This window comes from Cupressus sempervirens, chromosome 1, assembly GCF_028749045.1.
Source record: "Cupressus sempervirens isolate cs-2001-9-10 chromosome 1, ASM2874904v1, whole genome shotgun sequence".
Lineage (NCBI taxonomy): Eukaryota > Viridiplantae > Streptophyta > Pinopsida > Cupressales > Cupressaceae > Cupressus > Cupressus sempervirens.
Window position 1 is genome coordinate 322,285,124 of NC_143118.1, and position 25,815 is coordinate 322,310,938.

Sequence of the window (25,815 nt, forward strand, 5' to 3'; positions counted from 1 at the left end):
GCTAGGACCCACGATGGTCTAATGATGCTATTAACAGTTGGGAGGAACCGTGCACTTAGTTTATTATGTTTGATCTTTATGATGGATGTATATATCTTCTATGATGATGATGTATCTTGTGTATCATATGGTTATCTTTACTTGATGTATCATGGATTAGAATAGGATGATGTACCTTATTCCACATATGTATATTCTTTTAAGCTTTTTATACCCTATGACATGTACAGTGGATGATTGAGCATTTAGAAATGTAATGTATAAACATTGGACTTATCATTATTATATCATGTGGTTGTTGTATTAGATGGATTCAATAATGTTAGTTGATTTAGATGTAATTCAATGTTAAGGGATCTTTAAAGAATGTAACCTGTTATGTTATGTTATATTTACTTTTAGATGGTTATTGCTATTGCTTCCGTTATTCTTGTATCAGTTGTGAATGATATTACTTTCATGTTTAAAAAAAAAAAAATGCTTCCAAACTTAGTGAAATTCTAGGTTAATTCTTTGGATCCCTTGGTGGGGCATTACAGATTTAGCCTAAGTTGGAATTGTTCCATATGGTCCAATATCAAGCTAAGGTCTTGAAGGTGTGTATCTCTTGTTCTAGATTTTGCCAATGCCTCATCAACATAGTCTTCCATATTTTTATGCATCATATCATGGAATATAGTGGTCATTCCTCTTTGGTAGGTAGCACTAGCATTCTCGAGTCCAAAAGGCATGATTTTGTGTCTGAGAACCATCGAAGAACATTTTTCAACTTCTCTTAATGATGTACATTATTGAGGCATTTGGAAATTTAGCTTGTATGGGTGTTGTATCTTCTAGAGGAAAATCAACTAGTTGATTAGCTATAGCTTTTCCTTTGATGGCTTTACATTGAACATACTGAATGTCAAATTCTGAAAGAAACATCATCCATTTAGCTAGACGATTAGTGAGCGCAATTTTGCTCAACAGATATTTCAAAGGATCAATTTTAGCAACTAGGTGGACTGTATGTGCCAACATGTAATGTCGAAGCTTTTGAGAAGCAAAGACCACTGCAAGACAAGCTTTCTCAATGCTGGTATAATTCATCTCATAAGAAACCAAAGTTCAACTAATATAATATATGGTCCATTCTTTACTAGTCTCATCACTTTGGGCTAATAGCACTCCTAGAGAAGAAGTTGTAGCTAAGATATACAAGATCAAAGGTTTGCCTGGAATAGGTGGCATCAAAATTGGAGGTTTTGCCAAGTGCCCTTTGATTTGATCTAGACTTTGTTAACATTCATCATTCTAGATATGAGCAGAAACTTTGTGCAAATTCTTGTTGAAAGGTTGAGCTTTATCAACGAATTGAAAAATAAACCTTCTTATGGATTGTAGACATCCTTGTAGACTTTGAAGTTGACTGATATTTTTTGGTGGACACATATCCATGATAGCTTGGACTTTTTCAAGATCAACCTCAATACCTTTTGTTGAGATAATGTAGCCTAGCAATTTTCCTAAAGTGACACCAAAGGCACACTTTTTTGGATTTAGCCTAAGTTGGAATTGTTCCATATGGTCCAATATCAAGCTAAGGTCTTGAAGGTGTGTATCTCTTGTTCTATATTTTTCCAATGTGTCATCAACATAGTCTTCCATATTTTTATGCATCATATCATGGAATATGGTGGTTATTGCTCTTTGGTAGGTAGCACTGACATTCTTGAGTCCAAAAGGCATGAAGTTCCAACAAAAAGTACCCCATGCACATGTGAAGGTTGTCTTCTCTTGATCAATTGGAGCTATCTTAATTTGATTATACCTAGAAAACCCATCCATAAGGGAGTACGTTTCATATCCCACAATCATGTCTACGATCATATCAATGTTTGGTAGCGGGAAATCAATTCTTAGGGCATGCTTTGTTAAGATCTCTAAAATCAGTACAAACTTAGATGGTTTTATCATGTTTGGATATAGGTACAATGTTGGAGATCCATTCCACATAGTCAATTGCTCTAATAAAGTTTACATTCAAAAGTTTTTCCAACTCTGCTTTCACCAACAAAGCTACATGTGGATGCATCTTCCTCAATTTTTGTTTAACAAGCTTGATATCAAGAGAAATAGACAAATGATGCATGATAAGATTTGTGTCAAGCCCAGACATGTCCGAGTGTGTCCATGCAAAATTGATCTTTTTTTCTTGAAAAAATTGGGCAAATTGCTCCTTTTCTTCAGCTGACAATGATTGAGCTACATGAATAATTTTAGGAGATTCCTTTGTCCCCAAGTTGATTGGCTGCATAGGCTCAATGAGAAACAATGATCTATCTTGAAAATAGCTTGGCAAACTATCAAGCACCTCATCCATAGGTGCCTCAAAGAGGTTTTCACCATTAGATATATCTTTGTTTTTACTATTTTTAGGTTTAGACACCGTCACAATGTGGTTTTCACTATCTGATCATTTGTTTTTTCTTTTAAATTTATGACTAAGGTAATTGATATTTGATTCTATCATGTGAATTGTGGGTTGATTGGTGGAAGAAGTGACGGGTTCAATGGCATTTAGGTAGTAGGTGATCTCATAGTCACTATGGAAATACAATAATTTTGGTGTTTGATATTGAATGGACCAATCTATGAGATCAAGATGAATCAATGAGAGTGAGGTAGAAGCTTCAAGGTTATTGATGCAAAAAGAGTCATCTCTAGTGACATGCAAAGTTGGGCCTATATTGAATGTTGCAAAGGTATCCAAATTAGGAATAGTCCTAGAGGAACTAACATGACCCACTAAAGCATTTTGCGAGTCACACTCATCAGACCTTACACTAGACTCATTTACCACATTTGATTGAATTGCATAAGTGTGAATGACATCAACCTCAAGTTCACAAGAGGTGTTTGATAAACTTTCCCATTCATACTCTTGAGAGTCTGTTCTCTAATCTCTAGCAATTAGGCAAGCAATATTTTGTCTAATCCAACCTCTATTCATGTCCTCATGGTCGGATTCATCTTTTTCTAGTTGTCGAGAAGTGGAAGCTTTGGCATCATTAGTAGTATTTGGAGTGTCTTCCCCCCAAAGAAGAGAAATTGTAGGCACAAAGTCTTCATCTTGCAAAGTGGCAGTAACAAAGGGAGAATCACCGTCCTCTGATTCACTAGATATGGGTGCATTTGGAGTAGACTCTAGCATATTATTCTCTAGCCCAAATCCTAAGCTAGCAATGTCTTGAGTGTCATGACCTTGAGTATGACTTAAAGGTTTAGCTACCACTTAAAGACCCATGACCTTAATAGCCCATGTTTGCAAGCATTTTATATCATTTTCCATATCATTTGGGAGAAATGGGGGTGGTAACTATAACATCCTCTTCATCATCCTTTCTTGTATATATCTAGTCTTTAATAGCTTGTTCTTCTTTTCCTTTTTCCAGGGGAACTGAGGACTGGATAAAAGTGCCAAAAAGAGTCATGGTAGACGTAGAAGGTTTCTTTTGGTGGATGGCTTCCCATAAGACCGAGGGGAAATAGGTAGAGTAGAAATAGAGTCTAAAGAGTATTCACCCATACCAAGACTCACCATTTTCATTTTCAGTTCATATTCTATAAGAGACAATGTTGGCTCATGAGAAGAGCGATTGTGTGGAACTAGTGTTTCAACAGTAAACAATGTGTTGATGGACATTGAGTTGTCACCAGGGACAACTACTTTAGTACCATTGAAAGGGAACTTGATGCACTGATGGTACGTAGAAGGCACCACTTGCATGTCATGAATCCATGGTTGTCCCAACAATAAATTATATGCAAGGGGTATATCTAGGACTTGGAAAACAACATCCTTTTCCATTGGACCAACTCTAATTGGTAGCATGATTAGACCTTGAGAAGATCTTTCAACCTCATCATAAGCTTTTATGGTGATCTTGCGCCTAGGATCAATAGCAAATTCTGACATGCCCAACTGTTGGATGACATTAAAGGAGACAATGTTTAACCCTGCACCATTGTCTATCAAGACTCAGCAACCACGAGCATGAGAGATTTGAACTTTGACATGGAGAGCAAGGTTGTGGTGATGACTGGGAGCTCAGTCATCTTCTTCATAAAAGGTGAGGTGATACGGTGAAGAGATATGATTCACCATAGCTTGGAACCGTTCTGCATCGATATCTGTGGGAACATTGGCAGAGCATAAAGTTTTTTCAAGAATATCCTTGTGCAAAGGAGATAACTCTAACAACTCAAAAATGGAGATTTGAGCTAGAGTACACTATAATTGACTGACAAGATCATAATTCGAGATCTTGGAAGTGGTTGGTTGTTTAGAAGATGAAGCGTTCTTGGAATCCTGGGCAATTTTTAGAACAACCTTAGATTGCCCCCTAGTAACAACATTAAGTGGTTCACTTTGTGATGAAAAAAATTAGTCACCCAAAGCACCACCTTAGGTCTAGAGTAATTATGGTATTGAGGAACATCACTCATTTTTAAGACAACTTTAGGTCGTTCATCCACATATCGATTGTCATCATTAGAATTTGCCATGCATAAATATTCAACAAGCTCAAGCATACCTATGACATTGTTTGTGTTAGCATAAGCATAAATGATCTTGGCATCATGATTCATTTTAGTAGGTTTAGAGATTTCACCCTTCTCATATTTTGGTAAGGGTTTCTTAAAAGCTTTGTGATCAACATTTTTGGCAAGACCATCTGCGATAACTTTGCCTTCCTCAATAAGATATTGAATTACATCTTTGAGCTTAAAATAGTTTTCAATGTTGTGACCCTTACTTCGATGATAGCTATAGATATGATCCTATCTCCACCATGAGGGTTTAATAAGTGGATCATAGGATCAGGAATTATCTAGCAAAGTAATCAAGTTGCTTGTAATTAGAGTTTTTAAGACCGTTTCATAGGACTCAACCATTAGTGTGTAAATGCATCATTTCTTGGTAAACTTAGAGCTTTTGTTAGATGTTTGTGGTTTCGCATTTTCTTGTTGCTCTATGGCATAGATGGCAGTGGAAAGATTAAACAAAGGTTCCTTGGTCTTAGGAGTATCCACCACTCCATCATTGACAACATACTTGTTTTTATTCCAAGGTTTACCTTTGTCTTTACCATTTCCATTGTTGTTCTTGTCTTTGTTTATGACAATATCACCCCTTTTGATAGCAACATCTTCAATACAATACACACTCTCAACCATGGCATTGAAAGCTGTGAATAGTTGTTTCCTTAGATCAAAGTATAATTCTGGTACAAGAGTATTGACAAAGATATCAAAATTTTCAGCCTTAGGAACTTGCTAGGATATCGAGAGTATAATGACCTTCATCATTGAAGATATGTTGCAAAAGGCTCTTCCAATTTTTGTTTGATGTTGCATAAATCCAACACCATTATAGGATGTTGAATAAATATATAGGAGTATTTTTGGATAAAACGTTGTGCAAGCTTGTCAAATGTCTTAATGGGAGGACTAAATTTGGTGAACCATTCCATAGCCTGCCCTCTCAGACTCCTAGGGAATAACCTCATAAGAAAGGTGTCTTCATGCATAAAATCTATGCTAAGAGCATAAAAATGCCTCACATGATTATGAGGATCACCATTTCCATCATATTTTTCATACTTAGGAACCTCTATATCCTTAGGAAATGGTAACATGTAGAGACTCCTATCAAATGGAAGTGCACATATTGATTCAATAAATGAAGTTTTAGGTGGTTCTTTTGAAACTTGCAGTTGTGTAACTTGTTTCCTAAGTTCTTGTATTTCTTCCCTTAATATTTCAGCTTCAGTGGGTTCCTGTTTTGGGATGATGCGCTCTATATCAAAATCTTGGGGAAGTTTCCATCCTTTTGTTGCCATGTATTGGAAGTATTGGTCTCCATTTTCCTCTAAAGCGCTAAGCATTAGTTTTTGAGAGAAGCCATCTTGTTGGAACTTTATGACATCTTTGCTAGTTACTTCTTCATCACTTTCATGATGAAAAGGGAATGTGCTTGTGGTGACTCTAGGAGTTCTTGGCAGTGTGTTGTTGCCATCATTACCATCAAGAGCATTTTGAGAGCAAGTCCCTTTGTTCCCTTCATGGTGGGTATGGTTATTATTTTCTGCTTGTTGATGTCCTTTCTCCCTAGCATACATGGCTTCAGAGATCCTTTGATTTTCACATGCTTGTTCCTCTAAATGATGTTGGACTTCATCAGGGTGCACCATGGTGACCAAATCATTCTCACCCTTAGCTGTCTCACAAGGTGTGTCAAATGGATTTTCAAAACTGTAAAGCGGATTATGCCTAATGTTAGCTATTTGCGTTTCAATTGGCTTAGGGTCTTCCACACAAGGTTGTCCATGAGGACATCTAGGTGGGGTTTCTAATTGTTTGAAAACAAAAGGGGTATGATTAACACTCCCAAATTGAAATCTAGTTGTAACTGACATGTAAAGACTTGTCTAGGTTGTTTAATACGACGAGAAAAGTAAGTCAGATTTGAAGCTTTTACAATCAAGATTAGTCACTTGTCAAAGTATGATAGATGGCTTGTCAAGCAATGCTCAAGAATGTACAACACTAGTGACTTGAGCCGATCAAGCGAGCAAGAAGCTCAATAGCAAGTAGCTAAAAAGAACGGTAACCAAATTTTGATAAGTGATTTATCAGTGATGTTTCAAGACTTACATTTGACAGACTAGACTCGTCTTTTCAACCTTGGACAACTTCCTAAAATACAAATGTGCAACTAGGACCCAAGAAATGGAAGTGGTGCACCCTAAACCAGAAAAACCAGAATGCAGATGTTGTTTTTGCAAGAAATAACCACAGGCGATACTTTCTTAGTTAGTAGGCGACAATAGGATAGCATACAATGTTGTACGACATTCTTTAGAAGAGGAGGGCGATACTTTTCTGGCAAATGACAATTTGCACAAAGCGATGCAATAGAACTTACTACCCAGGGCAATATAACTCACAACATGCAAGCGATACAATTTTGGAAAATTATAGTCATATGATATTTCTTCAGAGACTAGGTGATAAAGTGCTAGTTTGTGTGCAAAAGACCAGTTTTGACTCCAAAATTTGTGTTCCAGTCTTGATAATCAAGTAATTTTTCGAATCAGATAGTGTATGTTTCCAGTTCGTGTTAGTTACCAGCAAGGTTTGCAAATAGTAAGTGAACATTTAACATGTCTTTAAATAGTTGAACAAGGGTAAAAATAACCTTGCCAACACACACTTGTGATATGATAACAACCTTTCTACTAATATTACTGTGATTGTTTGATGTGCAAGAACGTTAACACTAGTCAATACATTCGAAAGCAATAGCCAAGCAATCTACCTTAAGGTCACAGTTCATTACTCAACAACTTGGCCCATGCTTGATGCTTCTTCAACTCACACCAAGTGGTTACCCACAAGAGATATTGGCTTTGTCATAGAAGTGCCATAAGCACAACTAAGGGAACACATATGGTGAGTGTAATTCTTGGGGTGATCCAGGTAGTCCACTAGGATCGATCCTTGCACCAAGAAGTTGAGCGGCAAAATAGGGTGGATACTAACCTAGGGTATCTAGATAGGGCTTTCGTTCATAGTGTTCCTCTTGCTCCCAATTACAGGACAACCCACCTTGCGGTGGGTAACAGACCCCGTGGCCACAAGAGCACCTTGAGCATTCTTGCCTAGTGATCTCCCTATGGTCGAAATCCTGTAAGTGATCACACTAAGTGAAGAAAAACACTACGTCTACCAAGGTTTTGTGTCCTTGATAGCCTTGAGTTTATAGTGGGTTGGAAGAGCCGGGTAATTTGCTTGTCCCCACTTGGGTCGTTCCTCTTAGGTTGTCCGAGAATAGGCCCTCTAAAGGATCCTAACTAAACATTGAGTGGATCAACTCTTAGAGGTCAGGATTTTTGATTCACCTCAAGGGTGAAGAGCATACTTTCCTATTCCAATCGTTTCACCCCAAATAGACCAAGAAGATTAAGTTATCTGCTTGCTTTTGAAATCCAAAGGTGGGTCAAGATTTTTGATTCACAACAAGGGTGAAGAGCATACTCTCTTATCACCAAGGAATCCCGATTACAAGTTTTAATGTGCCTATAGAAAATGAACAACTAGTATATGCTACACATAGAATAAAAGAACAAGCAAGTTTTTAGTTTTTATGCGTTGGGCATCCCTGCAAACAACCGCTAGTAGCCCTTTTGCTTTTGGAGCTTTGACATGCATTCTTTTAGACAATGTTTCAAATTTTCAAAATGGCAACTTGCAACCACCACTGTTAGCACCACAGATTAGCTCCAAAAACAAAGGGAAACTTGCAAATGGACTTCTGTAAAACCATTTAGAGACCTGTAAAAACCAACAACCAGCGAACAACGATTAAAAACTGAGCAAAACACCTCAAACAATAAGCAATCTCTGTCAGGCAATAGTTTTTGCTAGAAGACTATCGTACGATACTTCACAGTATAACCATGTGACAAAACTTCTCTGTGTAATATATTTCCTTAAGCCAGACGACAAAAAATTGTATGTAGAGGCGATAGAACCCAGTATGGCTGTGCGACACTATTTCCAAAAAAAGTATCGCACAACAGTCATGTGAACTGTCGTACGAAACTGGAAAAATGTCGCCCAGAACTACGATTGTTAAAAAAAGAAAATGCAAGACAATAAATGAAAATGGTGATGAAAACAACAAAACTAAGGACAAAACCACTATTCTGCCCCACGATGGGTGCAAAAAATGTACACTAAAAAGAGTGCACTTCCCTAAACCCTTTTATCCAAGGTTTTCCATGGATTGGAAAGTTTGAATGCTGGCTTAGGGGTCCCTAGTCATAGAGTGCAAAAGCATACAAATAAGCATAAAGCGGCTCTTAGCCGAGCCTTAGAAATGCAACCCTTGCTAGTAAACCATGAAATGGGAGATTCTTTGAGCAAGAGCAAGAATGCTAGTGTCAAAGAACTCTTGATGCATGCAATGCAAGAATGCAACTATGCTAAAATGAGATGCATAATGCAACTGAGCTGAACAAATGAAAGTATTATAGTCATTCTAATTAGACTATGTGATCTAAGCTACTTGCAAAAATAACTACACTATATGCAAGCTAAGTTAAGATGCCATATAACAAAATGCTATGGATGCAAGGAATGAAGACAAGAAGATGATGTTCTCGACAAAAGCTCTCAAGCACTCAAATGAAAAATCCTGCAGCATAACAATACTCAAGAGTGTGGATCCTTTGAGGGGAGAAGCTCTCTTCCTTTTAAAGCCGTATGGACGGTAGAGATCAAGATTGAGAAGGTGGATGATCAACAATTAAAATCGAAAAAGGGAGGAATCTGTGCAAACACACAAGTCAACCAATAGAAAATGAGTTGACTTGTCATATAAAACAAAAGTCTTACAAGCCTTTTCTTTTAATTACAAAATAGAAAAAAAAACTTTGTGTGCACTTTAAGTGGATTAGAAGAATGGGGTCTTTTTATTTAATTAAAAGGGGACATGTTCTTTTAATCAAATAATGAACTTAGGATAGTATAGACAAACTATAGGTTATAATCAAATTAATTGATTATTTGCAATTTGGTCTAGGTAAATGATAAATTAAATCAGCCAAAATGCTGAGAAGGGGGCTAATAATCTAGATGACCATTTTTAGGTGATTATAGAAGGCATTATTTCAAGAAAAAATAATGGTCACTGGCCTAGAATATAAATTTTTAACAAAGCTTATTACCTAGTTTTCCAATAGGGGAAGCAAGCTTGGTATTAGGGGAATGCTATCTATTTCTATTTGATCTCAATTGGACAACATGTTCTTTAACTTTTAGGAGAAGCTTGATAATTCTATAAGAAGCTTTTAATTTGTTTGCATTTTATTAGATAATAAATTTAATATTTTATGCAAAGGAAAAATATTTTTCAGATTGCTCAAACCAATAGAAAATAAGAAAAATCATGTATTCTAATTATTGTAAATAAGTATTAATAGTTAACTATTATGCTTTGAATTGATAAAATTTAATTCTCTATTTTTTATAAATTTATTGACTTGGTCAAATGAACAAAATTAGGTCTAAATGAATCCATAAGTTAAGTACCACATTTAGACATGTATGGTATAATATTAAAAATATAAAAAATATTTTTCTTAAAGCTATCTATGGATGCTCTTTATATAGATTTCTTGTACAAAAATTCACCGTTAGAGAAGTATTCAATAGAGTGAAGGTAAACTATACATGAAAAAGTGGAGATGAACATTCAAGTTTCCCATACTACTTCTTGGCAGGCGACTGATAAAATAATCATGTACTACCAAAACTCCACTCATATGAAAACCCCAATAACATCAAACATCCGTCAAAAAGAATTCTCATTTCAATAATTAACGGTATATTGACCTCTCGACACCAAACTTAACGAACAAGGGACATAACGATGTTGTCCAGCTAAATGTTTCTTGACCATCACGAACCCAGGTTAAAATAAGCCGTGTTGTATTTGTCGTTACTTCCACGTGGAACGAGCGAGCATTCCGCATTCATTCAGTTTTGAACTTTTATATGCCGTGCAACTAATAGTCTCGTGTTCTTCAAGAAAGTAAATTGGCCAGGACGTTATCTTACCTTTACTGCAAATTTTCCTTGCAAGCAACCATAAACTATACATGAAAAATGACAGGACTCTGTACGAAGAATATCATGGTGGATGGGAGATTCGGCATTAATTTACTTAGAAAAGCTTTATTGGATGTAAATGAAAAGACAGGATCTTCAAATATCAAGAGCTTTACAGATTTGAAGCGGAAAAATGGAACCACGAACCAGTTTAATTTGGAGTCACAGGGCTGCAAGAATCTATAATAAATGTGGAAGTTGCTGTTATTTAACTCAGGTATCCTGAAAATTATAAATATTTTATTTATTTTCAGAGAATAGAGATTTATTTGACGGATCTCTGGATTTTTGGCGTTAATGTCCTCTGTCTTTCATGAAATTATGTTGCAGGTGTAATAAATTTTGAGGATAAATCGAAAAAGTCAGGGCAGCTAAGGCATACTTGCAGAAATTGAAGGCAGAATTTAAATCGAAGAGAATGCAAATTATTGAATTTGTCTGAATATCAGGCAAGTCTACTGTGCCGGATACTTTCGAATTGAATGTTTTTGCAGGGAAAATTGAATTTTATAGAAATTAAGAGAAGAAGATGCATTTGCAAGATGAATTGTGCACTGAGAATAATTTAGTTCTTGCTGACGCGTGATAGAGCAAGGCAAAATATGGGATACTTGCGGTGGTGCTGTGAAGGGCAAAGCAGGAGTGCACGCGCTGAGGTCGCACGATATGTATACTCATTCGTATTTCTCATAACAAACTTGCTGGCGTGGCTGGTTCGGGATTACAGTCACAATGAATTAGCAAAGCTGCACTGTAAGTTTTTCTTCCTTGGCTTCTCAAAGAAGATGTGATGTGCATATCTAAAAGTTCATAATATCTTCTATTTCATTTTCACTCAAAGGTTGTTTTGTATTCAAATATGGTCTGTTTTCAATTTTATCATTATTTATCTTGTAATATCAGAAAAAATATCATATGTAACAATTTAGTTTTAAGTAATAGAATGTTTGATTATATATATATAAACTAGGGGTGTCTCTCTTACCAGTCAGTCTTTTTTGAGGCCATTGAGGCGAAATTAGTCCTCTTTAGAACTTGCTCATCATTAATTTATATAATAAAATAATATGATTGTAATATGATTATATTATTTATTTAATTATATTATTGAGTTAATAGCTGGAAGATTCAATATTATATAATACATTTATAAAATATTATAATAATAATAGTGATGCAAATAAATTTAAATAATGTCAAAATTATTTAGAACTTATAATTAATGAAAAATTTCTACATGATATTTTATGGAAAGTAATTAATTGATAAAATATTAGTCTTTAAAATAATATTTATTAATATCTTAAGATTTATACCTCACAACACTATTCCAAATATTTTATATTTTCACTGGCCTCTTTAAATTTTGTAAAGTATGAAGTTGTGCTACTCTAATTTGTACTTAGCTCTTTCAAATTTATAAAGTATTGATTTGTGTTAGACATTAGTTTACAAGGGGTGTTATTTATGTGTCAAAAGTTGTTCAAATATGATTCAATTGATTTTTAGAAGAGTTCATTTGAATGACACAATTAATTATATCCACTTAATGGACATGTTTTTCCTTCTTTGTTGATTGAATATTATAAAATGTGGATTTTTTTTTAACATTGAATTTAAGTAAAAAAGGTTCAGTTTATATTGTATAGTATACATATTGCCCCAAACCAAACTTCCTTGCTAATATAAGATCATTTAAAAAGATTAACACAATATAACTATATGCTAATTTAAAAATAAATAAATTTAAGATAGTATTTGTATGTTTAAGATACTTCTAAAACAAACTACATGACAAATAAGATAAAGAACATTTTCTTTTTGATTGCTTAATTTTTAAAATCACATCTTGATTTAAAATATAGTGAAAGAAAATTTTAGGTAGGAGAAAGAAAAAGTCAAGGAAATAAGAAGTCAAGTAAATTGATAAATTAAATGTTGTATAAGATAATCATGCTATTTTTATAAAAAAAGTTAGAAAGGTAAATATAATAAAAAAACTAAAATACTCATGACTTATTTCAAGACTTTAAGATAGTAAAAATTGGATAGCACACTCGAACCCTGGTAATTTATTTATTTATATACTAGCTTGTATAATATTACGAGCATGGAAAATAGACAATGCCTAAATATGTTTCCACACTTCTAAAATGAGTAAAAACTAAATGACACACACTTCTAAAATTAGTAAAAACTAAATGACATGGTGTCATGGAATATACAACAATATATCAAAGTTTTAGACCCAATAAACTTTTGTTTTTTCTAAAAACTGACTAGAGAAACAACATAGTAGCCACTAACACCATTAGAAAAAATATTGAATATTTTCCTATTTTTATGAAGAAGCTATTATTTAGAAAAATAAAACAATCTTAAAAATACTATGCACTGGCTGATTGACAAAATAAGTCTAACAACCCAAAAAACAAAAAGAAAAAGAAAAAAAGAACTACTGATATTTATGGTGATTTATTTTAACATATTAAACCACAACAAACTCGTTCCTCACTTCACCTCCTAAAATGCTTACTCAAAAGGAATTAGAAAAAAGAACTAAAATTTAAAAAACTAAACGAATAAACTGCAATATCATCAATTAAATATAACTGAAACAACAGTTGAGAAAATGCTCGCACGCAAAAACAATATCATTTCAGCCCTTAGATCGGATAAAGTACTTGGTTTAATAGAACGCTTTTTTACGCATACGAACAACTCTAATCTAAGACTGTAATAAAGGGCCTCGGAAAATCTCTGACATAGGTCAGGGCTGCCATTTCCAGAATGTGTTTCTAAAATAGTTGTGAAGTGCTGCAAAATTTCCGAACCTAGTCTTTAGCAGCCTTTTCGATGGAACTGCACTTCAATGGACACCCGACTCTGGTACTTTATTTGGTATTCATTACCATAGGTGATGGTAAGGGTGCAAGGTTACCTGTCATTCACAGTAACCCACATTTATGTCATCAAGAGATGAGGAGGAGGTGAAGCTTATGAAGGTTCAAAAAGCCGGATCCGTTTTCTCTAGCAAGAGCATACATGGTCAAATTCTCGTTCTTGCTAAGTTACAAAGCCGCCACGTTGTTGGAACTTGGACATTTTGTCATGAAAGGTGCTCCCCTGTTGCGAATTTTTTTTTCGTAGCACGCATATACATTAGCCGGGTTGTTTATTAATGTTTTGTTTGCTTGGTAAATCTTGGCTTGCAATCTCAACTATTAAAATTTGTGATACTTGGATTACGCGTAGAACGTGGATGTTACCCTACAACCTTACTATATGTTTGCTGGAGTGGATTTATAGGTACTTTAATTGTAGTGAAGAGGGTTTGAGGTAGTGACACTTGCCTACACTTTTACAGTGCGCCAATACAATTGTGTCAGAATCCTTTGGACAATATGATCAATAGTATGGTTTTTACCGATCAGAGATACTTAAACATTTCTTCTTGAATCTTTTCATGTAAAGTTGATAACTTATGGTGTTGTTCACTGAAAGATATTTGATGGCCCGGAATTTTAGTCTTCTAGCAATTATGCTACTGAAACTTTCTTACCATCAGAAGTTTTGAATTGGCAAAACTAATGCAATCATTTTTTTAAGCCGTTCGAGTAAATTCCAGAACCAAAACTAAAAATTATAGCAAATAAACCAAAGTAAGGGCAGGTACTTAGGCAGTTTGAAGGATGAATCCTACTTCCTCTTTTTGTCATATTTATAATTGTTTTCCCTTTAGGATTCTATACCGGGATTGTGGTCTTAAAGAATGTAGGTTGTCTACTACAAAGTGCTGTTGAGCACGGGATGCCGACTACAAATGTGCCCTAAGACTTTCACGACATGCCCTCCAAATTATTAGCTTGCCTATTGTTGTACCTTTGTGGTGAGTGTGGACCTGAATTAATTTATTTACTGAAAATATCCATTCTAATGCACTTCTGAATTCTGAAAAGTATTTCCAACAATTTTTGCTTTTAAGTGAAAGGCTAAAGTTGTATTGCTTGAGGTATCATTACCTCTGCTTTCCAAGTGCTCTGCCTCTTAGATCTCTGCCTTCCCAATCTATAATTTTTAAATTCTAAAGCATACGCAAAATCATCAGGCTCTTGTTCAAATTTCTCATCTTCCTTTCAAGGAATGCATCAAATGGGAACTGGATTGCCTACATTCGTTTTCAGGCTTATCTGTACAGCTAATAATGCTCCTGGATGTCGATAACTTACTGTTTAGATGTTTAATGTTATTGATCTTGAATGACTGTTACTGTTGAGGTTTAGTGGTGCTACTTATTAATGGTATCCTTAGTTCCATGGAATTTCATGATGATGGGACCTGGGGATGTGCAGATGGGTATACATCTAAATCATGTAGTTTAAATTGTGACCCATAACAACTTTCACCACACATCCATCTCATACATTCAATAAGTAAACTGAAATAACATGTAAAGCATATACATCTAAATCATGTAAACATATAAACATTCACACACATATGACACCATATATGATTACCTAAAAACCCTCCAATGAGAAAGTAAAATTGGGGTGGGGATGACACCCACAAATCTTCGCTACTGCAGTAATAAAGTGTATCCAATGAAGGTTACAATGTTTTGATCATGAGACATCATCTACCTTGTGAAAGTTTTGCCCTGTTAAAAGCTTACAAAGATTGTTAGGTCTCACCTTGGTAAAGGATTTCAACACCTTGTTAGAAGTGTGCCTTGCTAAAGGACTTTAACTCACAGTTAAGTAAGCACCTTGTTAGAGGATTTCAATACAGCCTGTTAGGACTACTCTGTTAAGAGATTTGATTGATTCACCTGGTAGAGTGATTCAACAATGATCCTGTGGTTATCACTTGATTGCTTGATGACAGATCACCTCTAAACTGATGTATTCTCGATCCTTCTTGATCAGATGTCTTTCTGTTGTATGCTCTTCACTTCCTCTGTTCTCCTTTAATTGATTCTGCAATGCAATCTTAGATCATAACTCTTTAGTCATCATGAATGCTCTATTTGCATATGCAAACTTCTCTCTTTTCTCCTTAATACACCTTCTCCACACTATGATAGTTTAGGGTTTGTCCTCCTTAAGAAGACATAGGTGACTTAGGGTTAGGTATGAATCAACGACTGTGATTCATCCATTTTGCCGCTTAATCCTTCCCTTTTTCTGATTGGTTGCATGTAATTGCATTGGGAATCCAACTTAAGATTCGTCCTTATCTCCAAAATATCGTAATTCATTTTTAAGTCGACTCAAAGACGGTTTACATAGTAGTTTATGCCTTTACAAACAACTATGTCAGAATTGTGTCACTCGGCATTTGAAGTCTAATGCTCGGCATATACTATCTTCTATACTGTAACTCGACATCTGTATTGCTCGGCTCTTGAATCATTCAGCATACACTGTTTGCTTGACACTTGAGTGACTTGGCACATGAGTGGCTCGACACTCATTGTGGACTCGGCATGCTCTATTATTTACATGTTGTGCTTGGCATGTACTACTTGTTCGGCATGAACTAAGTAAATGACTTAAGTGTATAGACACTCATTAGTCAAAACCAATCTGAGATCAACAATCTCCCCGTTTGACATGAGTGTCAAAAACACTTGGTCATGCATTGATATCCTTAATCTTACGAGCATAACATATCTCTTATTCAGCTTATATACAAAACTTCAAAATTTCAAAATTTTGCAATAGCATATACCTCAAAATTTGATAACTCTCTTTGAGTTGATAGGTCTAATTTGTATCCAAAACTTCATGCTATTTGTACTTGCTCCCCCTTAGCTTATTCTATCATTTACTTTGTCCCTTTTCTTACTCTCTATCTCCCCAAAATCTATATCTCCCCCTTTTTCTTACTCTTCCCCTTTTTGACATTTATGTCAATGGGCTATACACTAATAGTGTGTTTGTCCAGAAAAGATTTATGGACATTCAGTATAATCTTGAGAATTGCATCCCAATTTTCACATGCTACATCCAAAGACTTGATTTGGATAGCCAGCTCAACAACAAGGTGGACTAGGCCATCTAATGTTGAAAGATTTGGGTCTTTCTTCATAAGTGTTTCAGTGTAGCCTAATTCCTTGTGCAAAATTTCCATGTGTGGGGTGAGTGTTGTTTGGATGCTAATCAGTTTTGCCCTTATATTGGCTTCTTCTGCTGATAATGCAACTAACTAACTATGGGTTTGTAGCAAAGTTCTCAAGTGCTTCTCACTTTGAGCTAGATTCATAGGTAGCTTTGCACTTGATGCATTAATTTGGCTTTCCAGACTCTAAATGTGATTTCTGGTCTCTTGTGTGAAGAGTGTTGGATTGCACAGTTTTGTGTACAGTGAGAAAATGTTCTCAAGTACCTTCTTCACACTTTCAACCTTAGTTGCCAATGCAACTTGTGTGAGTGCCATGTCACCTGATATTTTCTCATTCACTTTATTCTGAAATTTCTTTTCTGACCATTCTAACAATTTTGCATTTGTGTCAAGGTTTGCATCACTCACCTTTTCCACTATATTTGTCTGTTGTTCAATGAGTGGCTTTGTCTCATCTGGAGTAGGTAGACTAAATGCATCTAAAAAGATGTGTTTGATATCCAACAATGCCTGCTTTTGCCTGTGCTCCCTTCTGAGTAGTTCCTGATGCTTCTTTCTTGCTAGAGCTTGTCGCAATATGCCCATCTGCTCTATGGTCATTGTGTCAAAGTCATACTTTGGTAACACAATCTCTTCATCAAGGCTTACATCTCCATATTGTATCACTTCTTTTGCCTTTGAGGATCTTGTACTCAACACTGAAATCTGCAATGGTGTTGCATCTGTGCTCGGCTTCTAAAGAGTATGACTTGAAGGTGTTTCAAATTCTGGTAAAGTTACCAGGGCCTGTATTGCTACTTGCTCCTTCACCTTAGGTGTCAACTTTGTCTCTTCAGGCTTGTCTTGTTCTGCCACAATGCCTTGTGATGCACCTTGATCTTGTGCTGTAGGTGCAGATAAGTCTATCTAACCTGTTCCACTCTGCGTTTCTGTAGTGGCTTGGGTTTCCACTGTATTCTTCTTAACTGTATCAACCTTTTATGATGTAGCTTTAGGTGTTTTATCCAAAGGTTGTACATTAGTGACTTGAGGGACAATAGTAGGTGGTTCTTTTGTATTCGCCTCTTCCCTTGTTGTTTCAGTCACTTGTTTCTGCAATTCATCTACACTCATCAATACAAGATTATCACATAGTTTTGCTTGTAGTGGAGACTGATCAAGTATCTTCTTCAGATCTTCCTCTGTAAGGGGATTGATTTTCTGAGTAGATAGGTCAGAAACATCCTTAACTATTATTGTTTCAGTATTTTCACTTGTTACATGTTGAGGGCTGACACTAGGCAATTGTGTATTTGGTACATTATTTTCTTCTTGCTGCTTTGTCTCAGCTGTTGCCTTGTCATCTGTTTGCATTTGTGTGCCTCCCTCAATAGTACCTGCATTGTTATCATCTTCTTCGTCATCCTTGACCTCTATGGGTTGCTGTTCTCCTTCCTTTATTGTTGCAAGTCCATAAGTTATCTTTCACATTAGTGTGGACTTCTTAACCACATCTTCAATATTGTTTTGCAAAATGCTGAAGGCTCTATATTTAGGTACGAACCTAATTGCATATTTCTTCATAGCCTTAGCAATTTGTGCCTTAGTTCAGGCATCACTTGTGCAAGTGAAGTCTCCCTTATTTGTCTTTCCAAGTTCAAGCAATAATGCCATTTCTGCTCAACTCTCTCATATAAGCTTTTTGGCATAGTGTTAGCAATTTTTAGTGGAGCTTTCTTAAAGTTTGCCATCATGGCATATATAGCTTTCTACACTTGATTCTTTTCTACTTTACCAAGGTTATCAAAATCAACATGAGAGAATCTAGACAAGTCTGCATTATTCTTAACATTTTCACATAGATTCTCTAGATCTGACAGTGGATTGTGACTCACCACTTTGAATTGGGTATTGTCATCTGATTCTGTTTTCTCCTCATTAGATTCTGCTTGTGCAATGTATTTCCTCCTAGGTCTTTTCTGCACTTCACCTCTCTGCTCTGCTAGTTTAGTCTTCTCTTTTGCCTTTTGTGTAGTCACATGTGCACTAGCCCTTGTAGTAGGTGCTATAGGCTTGGCTTGACCTAGTTTGACAGTCTTCTTAGCCCTTGTCACAGGTTGTGACTTGACCTTCCTCTTTTTTGATCAGTGGGAGTAGGTGCTTCCTCAACTTCTTCTCCCTCGGCACCTTCAACAACTTTTGTCTCCTCCTCTTCCTGATCTTCTCCCATTCCTTGTGTTAAAGCTAGTGGTGCTTGGGTTTGAGAGTCTTCTTCCTCTTCATCCTCTTCTTCTTCTTGCTCGACACCTTAACCAAACTTGGCTTTCAACTTTTTCACCAACTTATCTTTCTTCTTGATGACAAAGGCAGTCTTGAGTTCCATAGTGATTTTAGATTTTACCATTTCATAATTTCCAAATACCTTGTCATTTTTATCTACCTCTTTTGCAAGTAAAGTAGTAATAGTTGTAGAGGCCTCGTCCACATTTATTTCATATCCTAAGGGTCTCAACCATCTTACCCTTGGTGTAGCAGCTTGAACAAAAGTATAGTCAGCATCCACTAGGAAACAAATGTCATCATATGTTTTTCCACTAGTGATACTGAAATTCTTAATCTTTTCTTTATTCATTGCATAAAGTCCTCAAAGTAGCTTGTCATCATAGATTCAAAATTCTCACCTAATTGTTCAATGAACTCACCAATCTGTACTGCCACTAACCTATTTGTTTTCCAACCAACAGTGCCAAAAGTAGGAAAAGTATTTTGAATATAAAAGACAATGCATATCAATATAGAACCAAATTTACATTGAGCACCCTTAGTCTTTCTTATAGCTCCTAGGTTCTCAACCAATTGCTGTAGTTGTAATTCCTGCAAGATCATATGAGTGATCTTTCTTTACAATCTTATATTTCACATCTACTGCAATATAGGGCACACTGTTTAATATGCTGGATTGGTAAAACTTGTGTGAAATAACCCTGACTGCAAAGTCTAATAAAAGATCTATGATGGTATCAATTGTCATGCCTCTCTCGTTCCACACTGCTCTTGTATTCTTTTCAATGACCTCTTTTGAATCACTTCTCAATGTCTTAGGCCGATCTAGGGTTGGATATCCTGTAACCCTATGGATTATCCTCTTGGTTATTTTGATAGGTCCATTATCCAGCCATAATGAACTATCGTGTATCCTGCTTAATACTATCCTAATCCATTTTGTTTTGAACACATTCGGGAAATCTAGGGCTCGTGTTAACCCTTTCTTCTCTATGATTTTGAATTCTTCCCTCAATATACCATTATCACACAGTCTGTCATATGCCTGCCTAATCTCCATATCACCAATACTTCCAATTTTATAGTTGTAGCATTTCCTAACATCTTGAACGTTAAAACATTCGGTGGTATCATGTATAACGCACTAGAGGCGTCTTGTTTGTAAGCAATGTCAGGAATGGCTTTGAATATTGGTTGCTTAACCTCATTACTAACTAGTTGAACATTCAAAACCTCCTTACCCTCTACATTCTTTGAACTAGATGCCATTTTGCGAAACTAGGGTTTACGAAAATATAAACAGCGTAACTCGACACTTGGTAAATATCTCACAAGATCTGACAAAATGGTGTTGAATTGTTGCTTAAATCTTCTGCAATCACTTTGGATGGATTTTTAGATTGCCTCTTGCTCTCCTTGCTCTTTCTCGATTTTGAAATGATGAAAAATGAGTTGAAATCAATCAATTACCCTTATGAAACACTGCAAATAATGCTGAGTGCTTACACAACTGTAAGCTCGGCATCAACCAATTTCAGGCTCACTCGGCATCCATTAACATTTCATTCACTCGGCAACCATTACGAGCTCGGCATCAACTAGCCAGTCTATTAGCTCGACATCCTCTTGCATTTCACTTGACACTTATAGGAAACTTTTCATGCTTGGCAACAACATGAAAAACTTAAAGATTTTTCTTGGATTCCTAATAACATCTTGCATCTTTGTTAATGCTTATTTAACTTTTCAGTACTAAATCCTTTTGGAACTGATGTATGATATGACCTTATGAATATCAGTCCCACATACCTCTTGATTGCTTAGTTTGATGAGGTGTGATCACCTAACCCATTGGGTGAAATGATCCCTTCTCCATTTGATGTACTGTAATCATCTTTCTTCTTCCACGTCTTGTTCATTTTATTTCTGACATTTTCAACATCTGCCTTGCCTTTGCCGTTATCAAATTCACAACTAGGTGCCTTTGACCTTGTTGGACAATATTGACTGATGTGACCAGTCTTCAAACAACTAAAACATGTGGTTTGACTCAACCACCCCTTGTAGTCACCTCTGAAGTGTGTCCTAATACAATTCTCAGGAACATGTCCATATGCTTGACAATAATGACAGCTATGTTTTGTATTATAGTCCCAGTTATAAGAGTTGCCATTGTTCTTTACCTTTGTTTGCCTATTTGATGACCACATGGGTTTGGATCTGCATTCAAAAGCTCTATGTCCATACTTTTGACAGTTATAACAATATCTTTCAAATCTTTGTGTGTGCATGGTCTTGGTTCTGCATTTATGTGCCTGATGTCCTTGTTTGTTGCACTTATGACAATGAACCATGTTTTTGTACTTGACATTCTGATTTACAGTCTTACTCCTGCACACATTAGCAGTATGTCCTTTCTTACCACAATTATGACAAGTAGGTTTGGAATTCTTACCTTTGTTGCTCCTTTTTTCAGCAGTTTTGGATGACTCTCCTTCTTCAGTACTTGTGTATCCCAGTCCAGAAGTATCATTATTGGATCTAGGGGATCTCAATAATTGCTCAAAGTATTTGATGACTTCACTTGGTTTATTGAAACTTTCAGCAAATTCATTTTCCCCTTTTAGGTCACTTTGCAATTGCTCATTCTGCAACTTCAATGTTGGCTCATTCTGCAACTTCAATGTTGTTATCTCAATGTCCTTGACATTCAGCTCATAGTTGGTATTCATCATTTGACTTAGAGTATCCAATTGCATGTTGGAAATCTTGGTTAGTTCTGATAATTTCTCTTCCAGTTTGTTGCTCAAAACTCTTTTATCTTCTTCAATCATGGCTTTGTCTTCCATAGCTTTCTTCTTCTATTCAGTCACCTCACATAGTAGTATGGCTTGTGATTCTTGCTCTAACTTGAAATTTCTGATTTCCTTAGCTTGGGCTCTATTATTTTCCATTAGAACTGCAACTCTTGCATCACACTCATTGGAGTCTCCATTTGTAAATAGCTTAGTAGCGTCCATCTTTCTGTATTGTGTGTCATTCTCTCCAATAGCAATTTCCTTCCTTATCTTTAAAGATTTCTTTAATTCTTCTCTTGCTTTATTTAGTTGATGTAGAATGAGTTGTATTTCAATTCCTTGATTCTCAAGAATCTTTCCCAACTTGTAGACTTCCATTTCCAAGATCTTTCCTCAAAGCTGCAAAGCTTCTTTTTTAGAGAACAAAGCTCTGATACCAATTGTTGGAATTACAATAGGAAAGGTAAACTTCTGGAGGGGGGGGGTGTGAATCAGTAGTTTAAACTGTGAGCCATAAAAGCTTTCACCACAAATTCATCTCATACATTCAATAAGTAAACTGAAATAACATATAAAACATATACATCTAAATCATGTAAACATATAAACATTCACACACATATGACACCAGATATGATTACCCATAAACCCTCCAATGAGAAGGTAAAATTGGGGTGGGGATGACACCCACAAATCTTCACTACTGCAGTAATAAAGTGTATCCAATGAAGGTTACAATGTTTTGATCATGAGACATGATCTACTCTGTGAAAGGTCTTCCCTGTTAAAAGCTTACAAAGACCTTTAGGTCTCACCCTGTTAAAGGATCTCAACACCCTATTAGAAGTGTGTCTTGCTAAAGGACTTTAACTCACAATTAAGTAAGCACCTTGTTAGAGGATTTCAATAAAGCTTGTTAGGACTACTCTGTTAAGAGATTTGACCGATTAACTTGCTAGAATGATTCAACAATGATCCTGCGGTTAGCACTTGATTGCTTGATGACAAATCACCTCTAAATTGATGTATTCTCGATCCTTCTTGACCAAATGTCCCTCTGCTGTATGCTCTTCACTTCCTCTGTTCTCCTTTAATTGATTCTGCAATGCAATCTCAGATCATAACTCCTTAGTCACCATGAATGCTTTGTTTGCACATGCAAACTTCTCTCTTTTATCCTTCATACACCTTCTTCGCACTATGATAGTTTAGGGTTTGTCCTCCTTAAGAAGACATAGGTGACTTAGGGCTAGGTATGAATCAACGGCTGTGATTCATCCATTTTGCCACTTAATGCTTCCCTTTTTTTGATTGGCTGTATGTAATTGTATTGGGAATCCAACTTAAGATTCGTCCTTACCTCCAAAATATCATAATTCATCTTTAAGTTGGCTCCAAGATGGTTTACATAGTAGTTTGTGCCTTTACAAACAACTATGTCAAAACTGCGTCACTTGGCATCTAAAGTCTTTGATGCTCGGCATATACTATCTTCTACACTGTGACTCAACATCTGTATTGCTCGGCATGCATTGCTTGCTCGGCTCCTGAATCACTTGGCATACACTGTCTGCTCGGCACTTGAGTGACTTGGCACATGAGTGGCTCAGCACTCACTGTGGACTCGACATGCTCTATTATTTACATGCTGTGCTCGGCATGTACTACTTGTTCGGCATGAACTAAGTAAATGACTTAAGTGTGTAGACACTCATTAGTCAAAACCAATTTGAGATCAACAGGCATAGAAGGGTTTTATTTTCTATGGATACGAGAATAGTTTTCATGTTGTCACTATTCATCCAAATACCCTACGAAGGCACAATGCAAATGAACATTTCCAATAAAAGTTAAATGCCTACAATTTAGGCCCAAATCAACCTTGCACTGTTACTTATGATCAACAAGTACCAAAAGGTATGGACACTAGCTCCATCAGTAATCACCATTCAACAATACCTTCTATTCATCTACTTCTGTTCGTACTTAATATAAAATAAATCCAAAATGAGGAAATGTAGAAACCGTGCAATAATTCAAAGCAACACAAGTAATCCACCATGAAGACCAACAATGAATCAATGATTACTTTGATAGCATTATGGCAAAAATTTCTCCAAGTCTCCTACTCTACTCTAATCTAAATTTTCTCTCTTCAGAATACAATGAAGGGCCAAGATCAATTGAAGATCAAGGGCCAAGATCTACCCATTACAAACCCTAATTAGGGTTGCCACACTATCATCCAATTACATGAAGGCACGACCTTGTGGGCCAATAAGAAAATCACATGGTTTTGAGAGCCAATGAGAAAATACATTAGGTAGAGGTGTTAGACGGCTTCCGCATGCACATTTGTCATAATGTGATTGAATGTGCTTGAACTTGTGCTACTAGAATTTTCTGATTGGTTGAAGAAAAGTGGACACCACCTCAAGATTCCTATCTCATAGACTTAGTCAATTCTTTGATGATGAGAAAATATCTCTTGATACTCAAAATTATCAAGCCTTCAATTTTGGGGCTTACTCCCAAATTGCTTCATCTTGTCAAATTTTCTCCATCCTGTGAAAATATTCTCATTGACAATATTTTGAACTTGTTTGTACTTGCAAACTTTATGTTTATCTTGATACCTTGACTCTGATCTTGAAGTGATGATACTTTCATGCACTTGGATTCTTCAAAGTGAACTTGGTATTCCAAAAGAAATTCATGTTGATGATAATTGTCTCTGATTTTTCTTTCTCCTTGTTCTTTGCTTTCTTGGACTCTATCTTGATCTTGCCTTGAATTTGCATTTTCAACTTTGAGCTTAATCTTTCTTGTCTTCTATTATCTTATTGCTTGAAGCTTTGAACTTGATCTTGCAGCATCCATTTTTTTGGCGTGATGATACAGGATTTACATACCATCCGTGTTTTGTTCTTCGAAATTGCTGCAATGAGTTAATCTCGATTTAGCCTTGCCTCCCACATAGTTACCTTGCAAAAACAAAAGAGAGATTGTATCAGGCTTGCAAAATGATAAGTATGAACGAAATAAAGGAAATTGAAAAGCTTCGTGATATGAAAATGTATCTAGGTTTAACTTTAAATCAACCTTTCTTCAAGATGAGGTGACTTCACCATTTCAATTTTCACAAGATTTTCATCAGCATGTCATACAAAGGTTTACCTTGCTGGCTGATGTCTAAAATATGAATGCTTAGTTTTGGTTTCAAAGTGGATTCTACTTGAATTTCGAACTCTCTAGGGTCTGATTTTTCCTTGTTTCTACTCTGATTTCTTTTTTTTAGAACACTTCAATTCTGATTTCTTACAAAACCATTGAAATTTTCTCTAATACTCTCTCAAAATTGCCTTTTTACCAATGAATTGCTGCCTTGTTACTGCAAGTTGAATCTGCACCTGGAAAGAAACAAAGGATATGGTGAAAATGAAATCAACTTCCCCCTTTATATAGGTGCCTAGGATGAAAGGTGATGTTCCTTGGTGGGCTGACTTGCACTTGGCCAATCAAATTGGTTTAATTTAAACATTTTGATGTCCTTAAAGAGGCCGAATTGCTCAATTAGCAAAAATCACATTTAAAATCACCATTTTATCCTTCAACATTAAGTCGACTTGAATATTTTTTTTCAATAGTTTTGATTTCTTTTACCACCCATTCAATCTGATTCCAAGCCCCGCAAATCTGGCAGAGTTTTAGCATGTGTTGAGAATGTCAATCCTAACAAGGGAGCAGATTCTGCCCTTATGTTGAGATTTACGTTTTCTTTCACCTCATTCATGGCGTTCAATCTGCCTTTAAGGAGGGTGATATCTTGTTCTCACATTAAACTTCACCTCATTAGTAAAGCTAAGGCGAAGATTTGGGCATTGTCGAGATTGCCAATCCTGACAATACT

General features: G+C 35.9%; 1 protein-coding gene across 7 annotated transcripts in view; it reads left to right on the forward strand.

Moving 5' to 3' along the window:
- The first annotated feature begins 10,629 nt into the window (after positions 1 to 10,629).
- Positions 10,630 to 25,815, forward strand: part of LOC149577453 (uncharacterized) — a 45,269-nt gene continuing 30,083 nt past the window's right edge. For 4 of the 7 annotated variants that reach the window (XR_016363496.1, XR_016363501.1, XM_089823877.1 and 1 more), the window contains exons 1-3: positions 10,645 to 10,936; positions 11,050 to 11,168; positions 11,309 to 11,472. Coding sequence is in view for 4 of the 7 variants with exons in the window: in XM_089823877.1 (XP_089680003.1) it covers positions 11,322 to 11,472 (151 nt within the window). In the remaining 3 variants the exon portion in view is untranslated. Of the gene's footprint in view, positions 10,937 to 11,049; positions 11,169 to 11,308; positions 11,473 to 13,333; positions 13,838 to 25,815 lie in introns of those variants that run through there. The other 3 variants (XM_089823864.1, XR_016363503.1, XM_089823868.1) reach the window with 3 other exon arrangements.